The sequence below is a fragment of the Schistocerca cancellata genome, chromosome 1 (assembly GCF_023864275.1).
Source record: "Schistocerca cancellata isolate TAMUIC-IGC-003103 chromosome 1, iqSchCanc2.1, whole genome shotgun sequence".
Classification (NCBI taxonomy): domain Eukaryota; kingdom Metazoa; phylum Arthropoda; class Insecta; order Orthoptera; family Acrididae; genus Schistocerca; species Schistocerca cancellata.
In genome coordinates this window covers 878,681,225-878,696,168 of record NC_064626.1, presented here as the reverse complement: position 1 = coordinate 878,696,168, position 14,944 = coordinate 878,681,225, and the positions used below count along the sequence as shown (strand labels likewise).

The 14,944-nt window shown below is 44.6% G+C and overlaps 1 protein-coding gene across 1 annotated transcript in view; it reads left to right on the top strand.

The window, feature by feature from the left end:
• The window catches only part of LOC126190416 (clustered mitochondria protein homolog), a 352,064-nt gene that overhangs the window by 262,303 nt on the left and 74,817 nt on the right, over window positions 1-14,944 (top strand). Inside the window, 2 exon segments of the mRNA XM_049931019.1 lie at window positions 2,598-2,751; window positions 4,012-4,279. Coding sequence (XP_049786976.1) covers window positions 2,598-2,751; window positions 4,012-4,279 — 422 coding nt within the window.

The following is a 14,944-nucleotide window of genomic DNA, read 5'->3' as shown; positions in this document are numbered from 1 at the left end:
GATTTTGCAACACCAAGCAGTAATATGTTGTACTGTGCTGAATTACTCATTTATGGCAGTACCGTAATCTGTTGATAGTGTTTTTTCCATAAAATACATTTCAGTCAAGTTATTTTGTGATCATTACGAGATAGAGAATGACATAAAGTGGAGCAAATTAAATATTTTCTTTGACCTAATGTACAAAGTGAGTAAAAATTGTAGACATGAATTCCAGAGATTGTTCCTGGCAGCAAATATGGTAAATGAGGCTGTGTCCACTTCTCTCCAGATGTAGACCATGTCTCTACAAGAGTGCATTTATTAAATGTTATTTCCTGCCAACTGGCATTATTACAAGAAGTGTCTGAAGTGATCCCTACATGAAGCAGTGCAGTTAATGCATTGCCACACCCAATAGTGGATTGACTCATTTATTTTTAATGTTCTTGTCTGTCTTAAATGAAAATGTTGAAAACCTGAACATATTGTTGAAGTATCTGTGGTATTAACTTAATTGCAGCCCCCTCCTATGACTAATCTTTGATCAAAGAACTCTAATTTATATAAACATCTAAATATGGTTATAAAAGTTTATGATTTAACTGGTTATGCCCATGTAACATTCTTTAAAAAAGTCCAAATGACTTCCTGACATTTTCATTTGTGACTGTCATTTTCATCTCACATTCTTCCCGAAATACATTCATGTTCAGAAAAAAACAGAACACCTTGATCAATTAGATAGGTCGTTCATAAATAAGAAGGATATACATATGTACATTAGTACGTGCTGCAGAAATTATTAGCTTCTGAACCATGTCATCAAGCAGATGCAAGGTCAACATAGATATTGCAGCACCACCAACTGGTAAAATGTGCCTGTGACTCTCATTGTCAGTATAATCTGAAGGTAATGCCATCAGAGTGACTTGAGCAGACCTGCAGGAGCCTCGCAGACATATGCGCGAACTGTACAGTGGGAAATTGTTGCTCGTGTGGATGAAGTGTTTTGTACAACAGGTGTGTACAGAATTCGTCATAGAACATCAGGAGATGGGTCAGGTCACACAACCCATACCACCCCCCCCCCACCCCCCCAGAAGCTCAACACCTCATAACACATTGTAAGAGTACACTATCAGGGGTGACAGCCCGTCACCATTTATTATATTTATTATGGCATGGGTTCTGTAGAATGAGGTGGCCCATTGGTTAGCACACTGGACTCTCAATCGGGAGGATGATGCTTCTAACGGGTGTCCAACCATTCTGGTTTAGGTTTTCCTAAATTGTTTCAGGTAATTGCCTGGATGGTTCCTGTGAAAGGGCATGGCTGACTTCCTTCCCCATCATTCTGTAATCTGATGGAACCGATAACCTTGTTGTTTGGTCCCCTCCCCCAAATCAACCAAACGTGAGTTATGTATGCATCATCCACTTCTCCACCTACTTTTGATGAGTGTGCTGAAATATGCTAGATGGCAATGGTGTGTGGAACGATGATACTGGGGATAGGAATGGCATCAGTTAGTGTTTTCAGGTGAATACAGGTTCTGTTTGTTTGAAAATGATGGCCACATTTCTGTTCGTCTCGGACAGGGAGAGTGGCATCACAGTGACTGCATTCACACACAACATACAGCACCAGCTCAAGGCCTTATGTTGTGGGATGCTATTGGATACAACCATAAATCACAGTTGGTGCATGTCCAGGGCACTATGACCAGTGTGACCTACATGAATGACACCCTGCAACCTGTAGCATATCCTTTCTGCACAATGCCCCAGATGCCATTTTTCAGCAAGACAGTGCACGACCACATGCTGCTGCATGAACGTGTGCCTTCTTGGTGTCGCAGGATGTTGGCCTTTTGCCCTGGTCTGCCAGATCACCAGACTAGTTGCCAATCGAAAATGTGTGGAGTATTGAAATGATGGGTGCAGGGCTGTGACTACAATGCCAACCATCACAAGTGAACTTTGGAAACAGATGAATGCAGCGTGATGGCCACACCACAGGACACCGTTAGTGCCATATATGAGTAGATGCCTTTATGCATGGAACAAGTTATCAGGGACCATGGTGGACCCTGTGCCTACTAGGCAACAGGACACATGCTGAACTGAGGTGACTGAAATGCTAATCATTTGTGCACAACATACTAATGTACACGTCCTGTGAATATTAACATTCTCCCTAGTCGTTCAAGGTGTTCTGTTTTTTCTGAGCATGAGTGTACACAGCAGAGCATTATTTTGTTAACTTGACTTACGGTATATCTGTTCCAAAGCTAGTCCAACACAAACTAGTACAATTGAGAGAATAAAAGTATAGGTATGTTAAATGGAAAATATACATTTACAGATAGTGTAATATGACCTTAATGTTCCTTCCATTATTAAGAGTGACCTCCTGGATTATATTAGCATTGTATGTGATCACCTGTGATTGATATTTTAATTCTGCAGTGCACTAATATGCTTGCTGAGTGTAAGGACATAGAACCATATGTGCCCAATACAGCTGCTCAAGCAGTAACATTAAATCATAAAAACTGACATATTTCTAAAATAGCACTTCACCTGTGTAACGGATTCTGCTATTCTTCCTACAGGTTGTTGAAGAACCGTATACTATGAGGGAAGCAAGGATACATGTAAGACATGTTAGGGATCTACTAAAATCCCTAGATCCTGCAGATGCTTATAATGGTGTTGATTGCAGTTCTCTCTCATTCCTCAATGTTGTAACACAGGGTGATATATTGGGTAAGTAAAGCTGATATGTGTGCTAAAAACTACTAGTAAGCAGTAGAAAATTTGACACAATAGTGTCCTTAATTATGGGAAACAAAATGTTAAAACTGCTAAGTCTACAGAGCAAGAACCAACTTGTTTTGCCAACTTATTTATTATGGAAACTACAATAAACCACCAGCAGTAACACACTCTTCGAAGCAATCAAAAAAATTAGGATTCCTTCTGCTGATCAAGCAAATAACTACTAATTCCTACAATTAGAGTGCTGTTCGACTCTGTACCCTTACAACTGTTCCACACCGAAGATGGCTGTTAGCAGCTGGTAGAAGGATATTTCCAGGACTATTTGCACACACGTGATCAGCAGGAAATAGTTAATCATCGCACCGCCTTCCTCTGCTGCTGGTTGATGCCCTCTGATGGACATTGGGCGCACCTACGTGTTCGTCGTCAACTGTGGTACTTGCTTGTGTCGGCCAAACTTCACAGCGGAGTCAGAATCCCGCATTGCTGGTCTGTCTGCTGTGTTGCTGTTGCAGTAGGGTGTCTGTGGTGACTGCAGCAAAAATATATTCACAAGAATATAATTTCTGTTATTCACACCTGAAATAAAAAATTGGGAAAGAGATTGAAACATAACTGATGTGAAAGTATAGGGATAATATGACTAAATCTACCTCCTTTAGAGAAATGTTCATACACACATGCCAGAAAGAACTGAGAATGGGGGAATATGCACAGGAGACTTCTAACAATGACGTTTAGTCTGCAAAGATAAAATTTTGAGTAATTATCTGAGACTGTGATAGTGTGTAGGTGATGGTGATGGTGGTGAAGGTGATGACCACTTCTTCTTCTTCCTCCTCCTCTTCTTCTTTTTCCAACAAAAAGTTCACACTTTCAGATTTCAGTGAATAAAACGGAATAAGTGAAAAGTTACTGTTCGACACTTTCTGGAGCTGTGGACTTTTTTTCTTCTCTGACTACCTGAGTTACATTTCCTTCAATTATCTTAGATCATAACAAAGTACACAACAAGACATTTTTTTTTTTTTTAGGGCTATGGCCATTACCTTGGAACTTCGTCAGATCTGAGTGAAACGCACTAACTTAATAAAATCAATGTCCTCAGTAACACATCAGTGACAGTAAAACATTATATATGTAAAGCACTATAATCATTTCTGTAACACACATTTTTAGCACCAGTTTGTGTGAAAGGCAAATATGCTTCTCAACCAGCAGCACCTTTTTTTTTTTTTTTGTCAGAAAAGAAGAAGATGAGACCAGAGAGTGTAGATTGTACTCCGCCAGACTACATAATGCCAGGAAGTCGTGAACGTCCGTTACTTCCATTACAACCTCAAGCAAAGGAACAAAAAGGTCCCCAATGTGTAAAGGTGCTCACAACATCTGGCTGGAACCCTCCACCAGGCTACCGGAAGATGCATGGTGATCTTTTGTACCTTCATGTGGTCACCCTTGAAGAGAAACATTATCACATTACAGCATGCTCACGTGGCTTCTTTGTGAACCAGTAAGTGACTTTAGAACAGTTTCTACTATTTTATGACATTTTGATTCAATGTTATGTTTGTTACACTTTGTAACTGTCCGTTAAAACAGGTAATTGCGTCATACAATATTACCCAATTGTTTTGTAATAACTGACAGTTATTGATAGCGTAAAAAAAAAATTATTTACAGTCATCAAAATTTCATAAAATATTTTCTCTTTATTTACTAACTTATTGTCCACTGCTTCATTAAAGTAGACTATCTGGCCTGAAGAGTTTTTTTTAATTGAAATTTTATATACACAAATTGCAACACATTCTAAGCTTTTCACACTAATTAAGGCCATATAAGTAAGCATGGTATTTTCCAAATGTACTTCTGACCAAAAAGTGATTCTGGTAGCTGGAGTCCAAAGTTTTTCTTTATCATGCCTTATGTATTCTTGTGGAGACATTTCCATAGCAACTTTCATCCACTGACAAATATTTCTTTATACCTAACAGAGAAGCAAAATACCAATTTTTCATGAATTTAGTTTTAAATTTTTTTAATGTAACAAAATATTTTTAAAAAATTTTCATTCCCTATTGCACTTCCTGAGATGTTGAATTTCTGGAAACAGTGAAACACACACTACTATTTTTTTCAATTTTTTTAATTTTAACCAAGAAGTCAAATACTTACAGTTGCAGATCCTTTAGTAATCATTTATTGTCAAAAAAAACTTTCACCTACTATTTTACCACATTAGTGGTTGAATTTCCAAAAATTCTGAAACTTATTTCTTTTCTGCCTGAGAAACCAGATACCAGTTAAGCAAGCACACCTCATGCACCCCTACACCCACCTCATGCAGCTTTATGTAAATGTCTTTTAATTGTGCGTATCTACAACTTATCATGTCTTCTATACAGCAGCAATTTGTCTTCTTTCCACCTCGCAGATACCAGTTTTCCTAGTTCTAGCTTCAAAATTCCTTTAATAGTGACATAGTTTCATAAATCCTTTCGTCCCCTATTTCACTCAGAGTGGAATCTTGGACGATCCCTTCTTAAACAAGCCTACAGTATAACATCTACACACCTTCTCCAAATTTCCATTTTTTATACCTTGCGGTTTGGACTGGGCAAAACAGTCAGTTAATCAGTCTAACCGTACATCATGCCCTTAGGTGTTTAATTTCCAAAAACAGTGTAACACACATTTTTTCATCTCTAACCAAGAAGCCAAATACTAATTTTTCAAAATTTAGCTTTAAAAATGCTTTTGCAATGAAATATTTTCATAAAATGTTTCACCCCCTTAGGGGCTCAATCTCCAAAAATGGTGACATGTGTATGTATTACTTAGAACAGAGAAGCAAAGGACAAAATTTCATAGATTTACCTTAAAAAATGCCTGCACATTGAAATATTTCCATAAAAACTTTCATCCCCATTTCACTCGCATTGAGTTGAATTATTTTTGCAAAAAGCTTTTGCTGACTATTTCACCCCAATAGGAGTAAATTTCCAAAAATGCTGAAGCACAAAGTCTTTATTTCTGACCAAAAAAACAAATACTAATTTTAGTAGGTCTGTCTTCAAAATTACCTTAATAGCGACATTTTTCAAAAATCCCTCTATTGCCTGTTTCACCCTCTTAGGCTTGGAATTTCGAAAAATCCCTTCTTAAACACCACTCCACATTCTCCAAATTTAAAGTTTCTATTCTTAGTGGTTTTGGCTGGTTGATGATTCAGTCAGTCAGGACATTGCCTTTTGTATATAAGAGATTATGTTCTCAATTCTTTTAAGTGTTCATGGTGTAGCACATACAGTCCACTGTAAAAGTTTGATATTGACAAAACTATTTAAGAAGTGGATGTTTCACAAAAGTAATGTTTGTTACAGAATTCAAATGTTTCAGTTTCTAGTATATTTTATATGAATAGTGCTGCAGGTGCCACACTGACAGTTAAAATATGGGGCATCTTTTGGTTTGGGGAAGTGTCCTGATGTGATCAAAGCCCAAAATTTTCCTTTCAGTGATTGCAATAAAGTTTTGGGAAATGTTGTAAAGAGAGATATTTGTAGGCAATTAAATACATTTTCAGAAAGGAAGCTGAAACAACAGTTACTGTACAAAGTTAATTCTGCCTTTTTGATGAATGTATTGAAAGGTTGGTCCGCTATTCCTGTAGAGTAGTACCCCCTTCCTTGTAACTCCAAAACCACCTTTTCCCACCTGATAAGATAATCAAGAATGTGTGTCTATGGTAATGGTTAGTAGAACATGCTGATGTGTGTCCCCCCCCTCCCACCTCAGAGTGTGCCCACCTCTCTTTTGTGGGTATGTGTATGGCATGCATGACACCCTGAGCTATTGTAGCCTTCCTCCTCCTCTCCCCCAAGCTACATTCTCTTCCCCTTCTCTCTCTCTCTCTCTCTCTCTCTCTCTCTCTCTCTCTCTCTCTACACCACTCGTTTTCCCTCCGCGTTGCCTTTTATGACAACCTGGCTTCTCACTCAGTTCCACTATTTCTTTCCAGTCTTTGCGTCTCGTGTTTGTAACTCCCACCCCTCCCCCCTCCAGCTTTTTCTAGTCACCCTTTGGGTTTGCCTTCTGTTTCTAAATTCTGTTTACATAGTGTGGGTTCCTCTCTGCCACCCTCCTTCACCCACCATAGCCCCCCGCCCCTCTTCCCCCTTGGTACATCACCAGCCTACAGGTATGTAGCCAGTCCATGTAGAGGGATTGTTAAGAATCCTCCCCCCCCCCCCCCCCCCCGCGCACACACACACACACACACACACACACACACACACACACACACACACACACACACACACCTGACAACACAGGGTTCACACTTCTAGTACATGAGCTGTCACCACCTCATGTGCGCCCAGGAGTGGTTGCTTGGCTTTTTGAGACATTGTAACTCCTGGCAATGACAGCCATGCCAGATAGCCATTGCCATGGCTAGGTAGTGCCCGCAGGGTGAGCTCCTGATTGGAGTGGTTGGTACAAGGGTGGACACTACACATGGAGTGCACTAAGCTCCATACTTCTGGCCACTCTACAATGGTGACCATCTTTTCAAACAGGAATGATTCTATCTCTACTCCTACATTTGCTTCCTTGGCCTCACCCTCCCTGGCCAACCACTGGGAGGAGGACTAGGCATGCTGGCTTGTGTGGTGAAACCCATACCCCATTACGTAGTTCATTCTAGGACAGACATGGAGACTTTCACTTTCACCAAACCACAATTTTTTATAGAATGTATTGGAGATGTGTTTGGTGAAGTTGACCGATTTAGTAAGATGCATCTGGTTCCTTACTGGTTAAAAGGTATTCTGCCAGTCAGTCAGCTTCCATTTGTGCTTGTGAGAACTTAGGAGACATTCTGGTGAGCATTACTGCTTGCCAGTCCTCATATATGACCCAGGACATTGTTTTCCACAGGGATATATTTCTTCTATCTGATAAGGAACTCTAGACTATTCTTGCACAGGTTGGGATTCAGTTCATCCAGAGAGATCCTTAGGACAATTGCATTGATCCTAGTGCTTTCATTCTTTCTTTTGAGTGGGATACCCTTGTGGAAAAAGTCAGTTACGGCTTACAGTTATCCTATATTCCACCTCTCATCTGCTGTTTCTGGCATCTCTGATTTGGTCACATGGCTTCGTGATACGAGAAAAATCCTGTTAGCGATGACTGTGGCCATCCTCTCCACATGGAGAGTCCTTGCATCTGACAACCCATGTGCGTTAAATGTTCCAGACAACATTCTGCTTACTCGCTAGATTGCCTGACCTGTAAAATGCTGAAAGGAAGATTCAGAATTCAAAATTCTCCACTCTCTGCCCTACTTTGAGGCCCAGTGGAAAGTTGGACATCTCCACCTGGTATCTTTAACATCTACCTTTGCTTCTGTTGTATCCTCCTCCTCCTCGCTGTTCCTAATCTCCATCCCACCCCTTTCCTTTCCTCCTCCCTGGTGGTTGTCATCCCTGCCCTCAGGGAACTGCTGCTTCTCTTCGGCCTGAGAAGAAATCCTCTCCTCCGGCATCTGGTGCCCCTCTAGGAAACCCTCTCCCTGCCCGCTGTTTCCAGTACAAGAAGTCTGTTACTTCATCGGACACAGGACCCACGCTCTGCAGGTCTCAAGGCTGCTTGATCTCTTTCAGATCCTGATACTGTTTTGACTTACTCTATTCCCAATCACACTCTCCGTTTCTGAAGGGGAAGAAGAAGAAGAAGAAGAAATGTAAATCCCAGGACAAGACCAGTATTCCAGGGTGTCTCTCCCCCTCTCTCACATTTAGGGTCTGATGTTACATTCATGGATGGCCACTCCATCCTTATCGGTGACAGAAGCTGACTCAGGACAGTGACCAATTGTGGCCTCTTTTTACTAGTCTTCTTCTGACCCCTTTTACTAGTGTCCTCCATTGGAACTGTAATGATTACAATTGTCATCTTCCAGAATACCAGCATCTTCTCTCTTTCTTTACTCTGTAGCTTGTTTTGTATTGCAGGAATCTTGTTTTATGGATACTCGTTCACTGACTCCTCTTCATTGTTTCCAAGCTTCCTGTTGGAACTGGACTGCCACTTAGTGAGCCTCCGGTGGTGTGCCTACATTGGTCCACATTGATGTTAGTTCATGTGTTCCTATTCATCCTGAGCTGTAAGTGGTGGCTTTTAGACTCTGTGGTAGTGATATGCAATCTTTATCTCCTGCCAGACTGGCCTCTTATGCTTCCTGCTCTTCTTGTGCTCTTTTGACAGCTCCCTCCACCCATTCCTTTTCCTTTAGGATTCTACCTGCTGGCAGGGCTTGACCTCCACTGCCTCAATGCTGGAGCCCCTACAGTCTTTTCCTTAGCCATGATCTTTCTGTTTTCAGCCCTGGGCTCCTGGGGAGTTCATGACAATTCTTTTCTCCAGCATTACTCATCTGGATGCTCTCCTGTGTGGGTATTTACTAATGCGGATTGGGATGCCTTTTCCTTGGCTACCATTCCTACTGCTCTGCTACACACCACCGTTGATGAGTCCATACTCCCCCCTGCGGGTCCAGGGAGTTAGAATAGGCCCGAGGTATTCCTGCCTGTCGTAAGGGGGCAACTAAAAGGAGTCTCACGCATTTCAGCCTTTATGTGATGGTCCCCTATAGGGTTTGACCTCCATTTTTCAAAATTTTCCTGAAGAGCGAGCCAACTGGGGAAGGGTGTCTTACATGGTGCATAGTGTGCATGATGCACTGAGACCTCTCGCATCCTTTGTTGACGTGGATCTGCACTTCCGGTCATTCTCCAGCTGTCGGGCGAGGTCACCCTTCTGAGAGCGTTTTCCTCCCTCCTCGTTGCAGTATCACTTTCTGCACTGTTGACGATAATGGACTTGTGTGCACCTGATATCCAGCATGGTAGCCAGTCCATTGTGTTGGGGCTGCCATGTACCCTGTTGGTTGTTGCCCACTGACCACACAGGGATCACTCTTCTGATGCCTGCACTGTTAACTCCCCACATATGCCAAGGAGTAGATACCTGTCATCCTGGGGCATCGGGACTCCTGGCAATGGCCATCCTGCCAGGTGGCCTTTGCTGCGGCTGGTTGGCGCCTGTGGGGAGGGTCCCTGGTCAGAGTGGGAGGTATCAGGGTGGATGACATGCCATGAAGTGTAGTACGTCATCTCTTGCTGTTGGTCAAACACCAGCAGTCTCTAAGCAGTCAAGGTCTAACTTAAGTGCTAAGAAATATGACCCCAAATCATCCTCCCACCCTCCCCTCCCCCTGGCCACACTATAGGAGAAACGCCAGGCTAAGGATGGCAGTGAAGCTCCAGTACCTTGTATGCACGAGAGTTGATGGGGAATCTTTCATGTCCATGAAGCATCGGTTTTTTGTGGAGCATTTGGAGGACAAGTTTGGGGAGGTGGAGGGGTTGTCCAAAATGTGCTCTGGGTGAGTTTTGATAAAAACAGCATCCTCTGCCCGGTCAAGGCAATAATCGCCTGTGACAAGATGGGGGATGTTTGTTTCCATCTCGCCCCCATAAGACCTTAAATATGGTCCAGGTTATCATATTACACAGGGACCTTCTTTTGCAGTCTGACGATGAGCTGTGCACCAATTTAGAGCAGCGAGGTGTCCATTTCGTCCAGCGCATCCACCGGGGTCCAAGGGATAGTCAGGTTGTCACCAGTGCCTTCATCTTGGTCTTATAGGGTGACACGTTACCTGAGAAGGTCACAGTGATAGTCTACTGCTGTGATGTAAAGCCATATATCCCTCCCCTGATGCGGTGCTTTAAGTGCTGGAAGTTCGGCCATATGTCTTCCCAGAGTACTTCCTGCATCACAAGTCGGGATTGTGGGCCAATACTCCTTATTCCCTGCCTCCCACCTGTGTCAACTGTGGAGAGCACCATTCACCTTGCTCGCCAGACTGCAGGATTCTCCAGAAAGAAAGAAAAATAATGGAATACAAGGCCCTGAACCAACTGACCTATACTGAGGCTAAGAGGAAATAGTGCATATGATGTCAACCTACACCGCTGCTACGGCAACAAATCTACCATCTTCTGTTTTGCCGTATACAGTTGGCTCTCAGAGCCATCAGACTCCACCTGCCCCCTTGATAGTAGGGGCCTACTTCCCTCCCTGTTGCTCCTACTCAACCTACTTCAGGAGCAACATCCCCCCCCCCCCTCCCCCCTCCCAAACCATCGGGGATATCAGTCCCCACTTCTCAGCCAGAGAAGCGAAAGTCTTCTTCGGCTCCTCTCACCAGGAAGGGATGCTTTGGGTCACTCCCATCCCAGGTTCCTGCCAGTGGCAAAGCTGACACCCACCAGTGGCTGAAGCAGCCCCAGGTAGTTGATCTTAGGGCTTCACGGTCATCCTCAGTCCATGAGACTGAATCAGTGAAGCCCTCCCAGCCAGACAAACCTAAGGAGCACCGAGAGAAATGTAAAAAGAAAAAGACCCCCAAGAACCAAGGCACTGCGTTGGCACCCACACCACCACTACCTTCAAGCTGTGTGTCTGAGGATGAGGTGGAGATTCTGGTGTCCGCTGAGGACCTAGATCTCGCTGGGCCCTCAGACACAATGGATGTTGATCGCACAGGTACTCATTTGGTGGCAGCAGGTGACCCTGAGGCACAGACTGCCTCATTGAGTGTTTAATGCCTTCCCAATCTCACGATTACATAAACTTCCAGTGGAATTACGGCAGTTTTTTCCACCAACTGGCTGAGCCATGGCAACTGTTAAGCTTTATACCTGTTTTCTGCATTGCTCTCCAGGAAACCTGGTACCCAGCAATGTAGACCCCTGGCCTCCACAGCTATAGGGGATATTACAGGAACCATAGTGACTATAATAAAGTGTCAGGTGGAGTTTGTGTTTATGTCCTAAACTTGGTTTGTAGTGAACATATGCCCCTTGAGACCCCTCCTGAGGCTGTGGCTGTCAGAATGAGGACGATGCAGGAAATAACTGTCTGCAATGTATGTCTTACTCCAGATGGTGCCGTACCCCTGAACATATTGGCTGCAGTGACTGATAAACTCCCTAAACCTTTCCTACTTTTGGGAGATTTTAAAGTGCATAACCCCTTGTGGGGTGGCGCCATGCTTACTGGCTGAGGTAGGGAGGTCGAAAATTTACTGTCGCAACTCAACCTCAACCTCTGCCTCTTACATACAGGTGCCCCCACACATTTTAGTGTGGCACATTGCACATATTCAGCCATGGATCTCTGTTTGCAGTCCTGGCCTTCTCCCATCTATCCACTGGAGAGCACATGACAAGCTGTGTGGTAGTGACCACTTCCCCATATTCCTACCCCCCCCCCCCCTCCCGTGTCATGCCCATGGATGCTTACCCAGATGGACTTTAAACAAGGCAGATTGGGAAGCCTTCACCTCTGCTGTCACTGCTGAATCTCCTCCACATGGTGCCATTGATGTTGTCATTCAGCAGGTAGCTACAATGATTTTCTGTTGCGGAAAACGCGATCCCTTGTTCTTTAGGGTGCCCCTGGCGAAAGACAGTCCCTTGGTGGTGGACGGAAGTCGCTGAGGCAATTAAAGAGAATCGGCGAGCTCTACAGTGACATAATGACATAAGCAGCACCCTTCCCTAGAGCACCTAATAACCTTTAAGCGGCTCTGTGCCTGCGTTTGCCATCTTATAAAAAGATGGAAACCGGAGAAGTACATGTCGACCGTTGGTTGCCATCATCACATTCCCAAGTCTGGATGAAGATCAGACGTCTTTTTGGGTACCAGAACCCAACAGGTGTCCCTGGCATAAACATCAATGGCATGTCATCTACCGACACAAACACGATTGCCAAGTACTTTGCTGAGCACTGTGCTCAATCCTCTGTGTTGGAGAACTGCCCCCCCCCCCCCCCCAACCACCCAGCCTTTTGAACCCTCAGATGGTAGATGGATAGGAAAGTCCTCTTGTTCACTACATGCCACAGTGAATCCTATAATGCCCCATTTACAGAGTAGGAGCCTCAGTGCCCTTGCACATTGCCCCAACACAGCTCCTGGGCCGGATCGGGTCCACAGTCAGATGATCAAACATCTTTCGTCTCACTAAAAGCAATATTTCCTCATCTTCATCCAGATCTGGTGCGGTGGCGTCTTTCCATCGCAGTTGCAGGAGAGCACCATCATTCTGGTGCTAAAAGCCAGTCAAAACCCGCGTGATGTGGATAGCTACCCACCCATCAGCCTCACAAACTTCCTTTGTAAGCTGCTGGAATGTATGGTGTGTTGGCAGTTGGGTTGGGTTCTGGAGTCACATGGCCTACTGGCTCCATGTCACGGCAGCTTCTGCCAGGGTCGCTCTACCACTGATAATCTTGTGTCCCTTGAGTCTGCCATCCGAACAGCCTTTTCCAGATGCCAACGTCTGGTTGCCGTCTTTTTTGACTTACGTAAAGCATACGACACGACCTGTCCATGTCGTACCATTGCCACATTGTAAGACTGGGGACTGCTCCCGATTTTTATTCAGAACTTCCTGTCGCTGCGTACTTTCTATGTCCCCAAGTTGGTGCCTCCCATAGTTCCCCCCGTATTCAGGAGAACGGCGTTCTGCAGGGCTCCGTATTGTGTGTGTCTCTATTGCTGTAGTGTCGTCGGCCTCACCTTCTCTGTATACGATGAATTCTGCATTTCGTACTGCTCCTCAAGTACTGGTATTGCCGAGTGGCACCTACCGGGAGCCATCCACAAGGTGCGGTCATGGGCTGTAGCTCACGGCTTCCAGTTTTTAGCCACAAAGTCGTGTTGTGCATTTCTGTTGGTGTTGTACCGTTCATCCGGAATCAGAAATTTATCTTAATGACGATCCACTGACTGTAGTGGAGATGTATTGATTCTTGGAACTGGTTTTCGATGCCCGATTGACTTGGCCACTTCACCTTCGTCAGCTTAAGCGGAAGTGCTGGCAGCACCTCAATCCCCTCCATTGCCTGAGCAATGACAATTGGGGTGCAGATCGCTCTATGCTGCTGCAGTTCTACAGAGCCCTTGTTCAATCCCACCTTGACTGTGGGAGTCTGGATTACGGTTCGGTAGCACCCTCAGCATTGCTTTTACTCAACCCTGTGCACCACTGTGGCGTTCATTTCAGAATGAGTCCGGTGACTAGCGTCCTGGTGGAGGCCGGAGTCCCTCCATTGAAAGCTGGGTGTGCACAACTGCTTGTCAGTTACATTGCACACATTCATAGTTCTCCTGCACATCCAAATTACCATACCCTTCTCCCAACCATCGCGGTTAATCTCCTGCATCAGTGGCCCAGGTCAGGGCTAACGATTGCGGTTCATGTCCGATCCCTTTTGTCTGAACAGGAGTCCTTCCCGTTACCACCTCTCTTCGAGGTCCATTCATGTACACCTGCATAGTGTACACCTAGGCCGCAGATTCTTCTGGACCTTCTGAATGGCCCTAAGGACTCTGTTAACCGGCTCTCCTCTATCACTTCCTCTCGATTCTTGACATGTACTGGGGCCGTGAAATGGTTTACACTGATGGCTCAATAGTTGATGGTCACATAGAGTTTGTGCATGTTCATGGAGGACATATTGAACAGCACTCCTTGCCAGATGGCTGCAGTGTTTTCACTGCAGAGCTGGCAGCCTTATCTTGTTCTCTTGAGCACATCCGCTCATGCCCTGGCGAGTCATTTCTCCTATGTACTGACTCCATTGCTATCGACCAGTGCAACCCTCGCCATCATTTGGTAGTGTCCATTCAGGAGTCTATCTATGCCCTGGAACGGTCGCATTGTTCAGTGGTGTTTGTGTGACCCCAGGACACATCAGAATCCCAGGCAACGAACCTGCCAACAGGCTGGCCAAACAGGCTACGTGGAAATCGCTTCTGGAGGTGGCCATCTCTGAAACTGACCTGTGTTCTGTCTTATGCCGCAGGGTTTTTAGACGGATTGGCATAACGGTATGCACAACAAACTGCGTGTCATTAAGGAGACTACAGATGTTTGGAAGTCCTCCATGTGGTTCTCTCACAGGAAATCAGTTGTCCTCTGCCAGCTCTGCATTGGCCATATGTGCCCTCTGTCGTGAGGACCCACCTCGGTGTCGCTGTGGCTCACAAATTATGGTCGTCCACCTCTTGCTGAACTCCCCACTTCTAGCC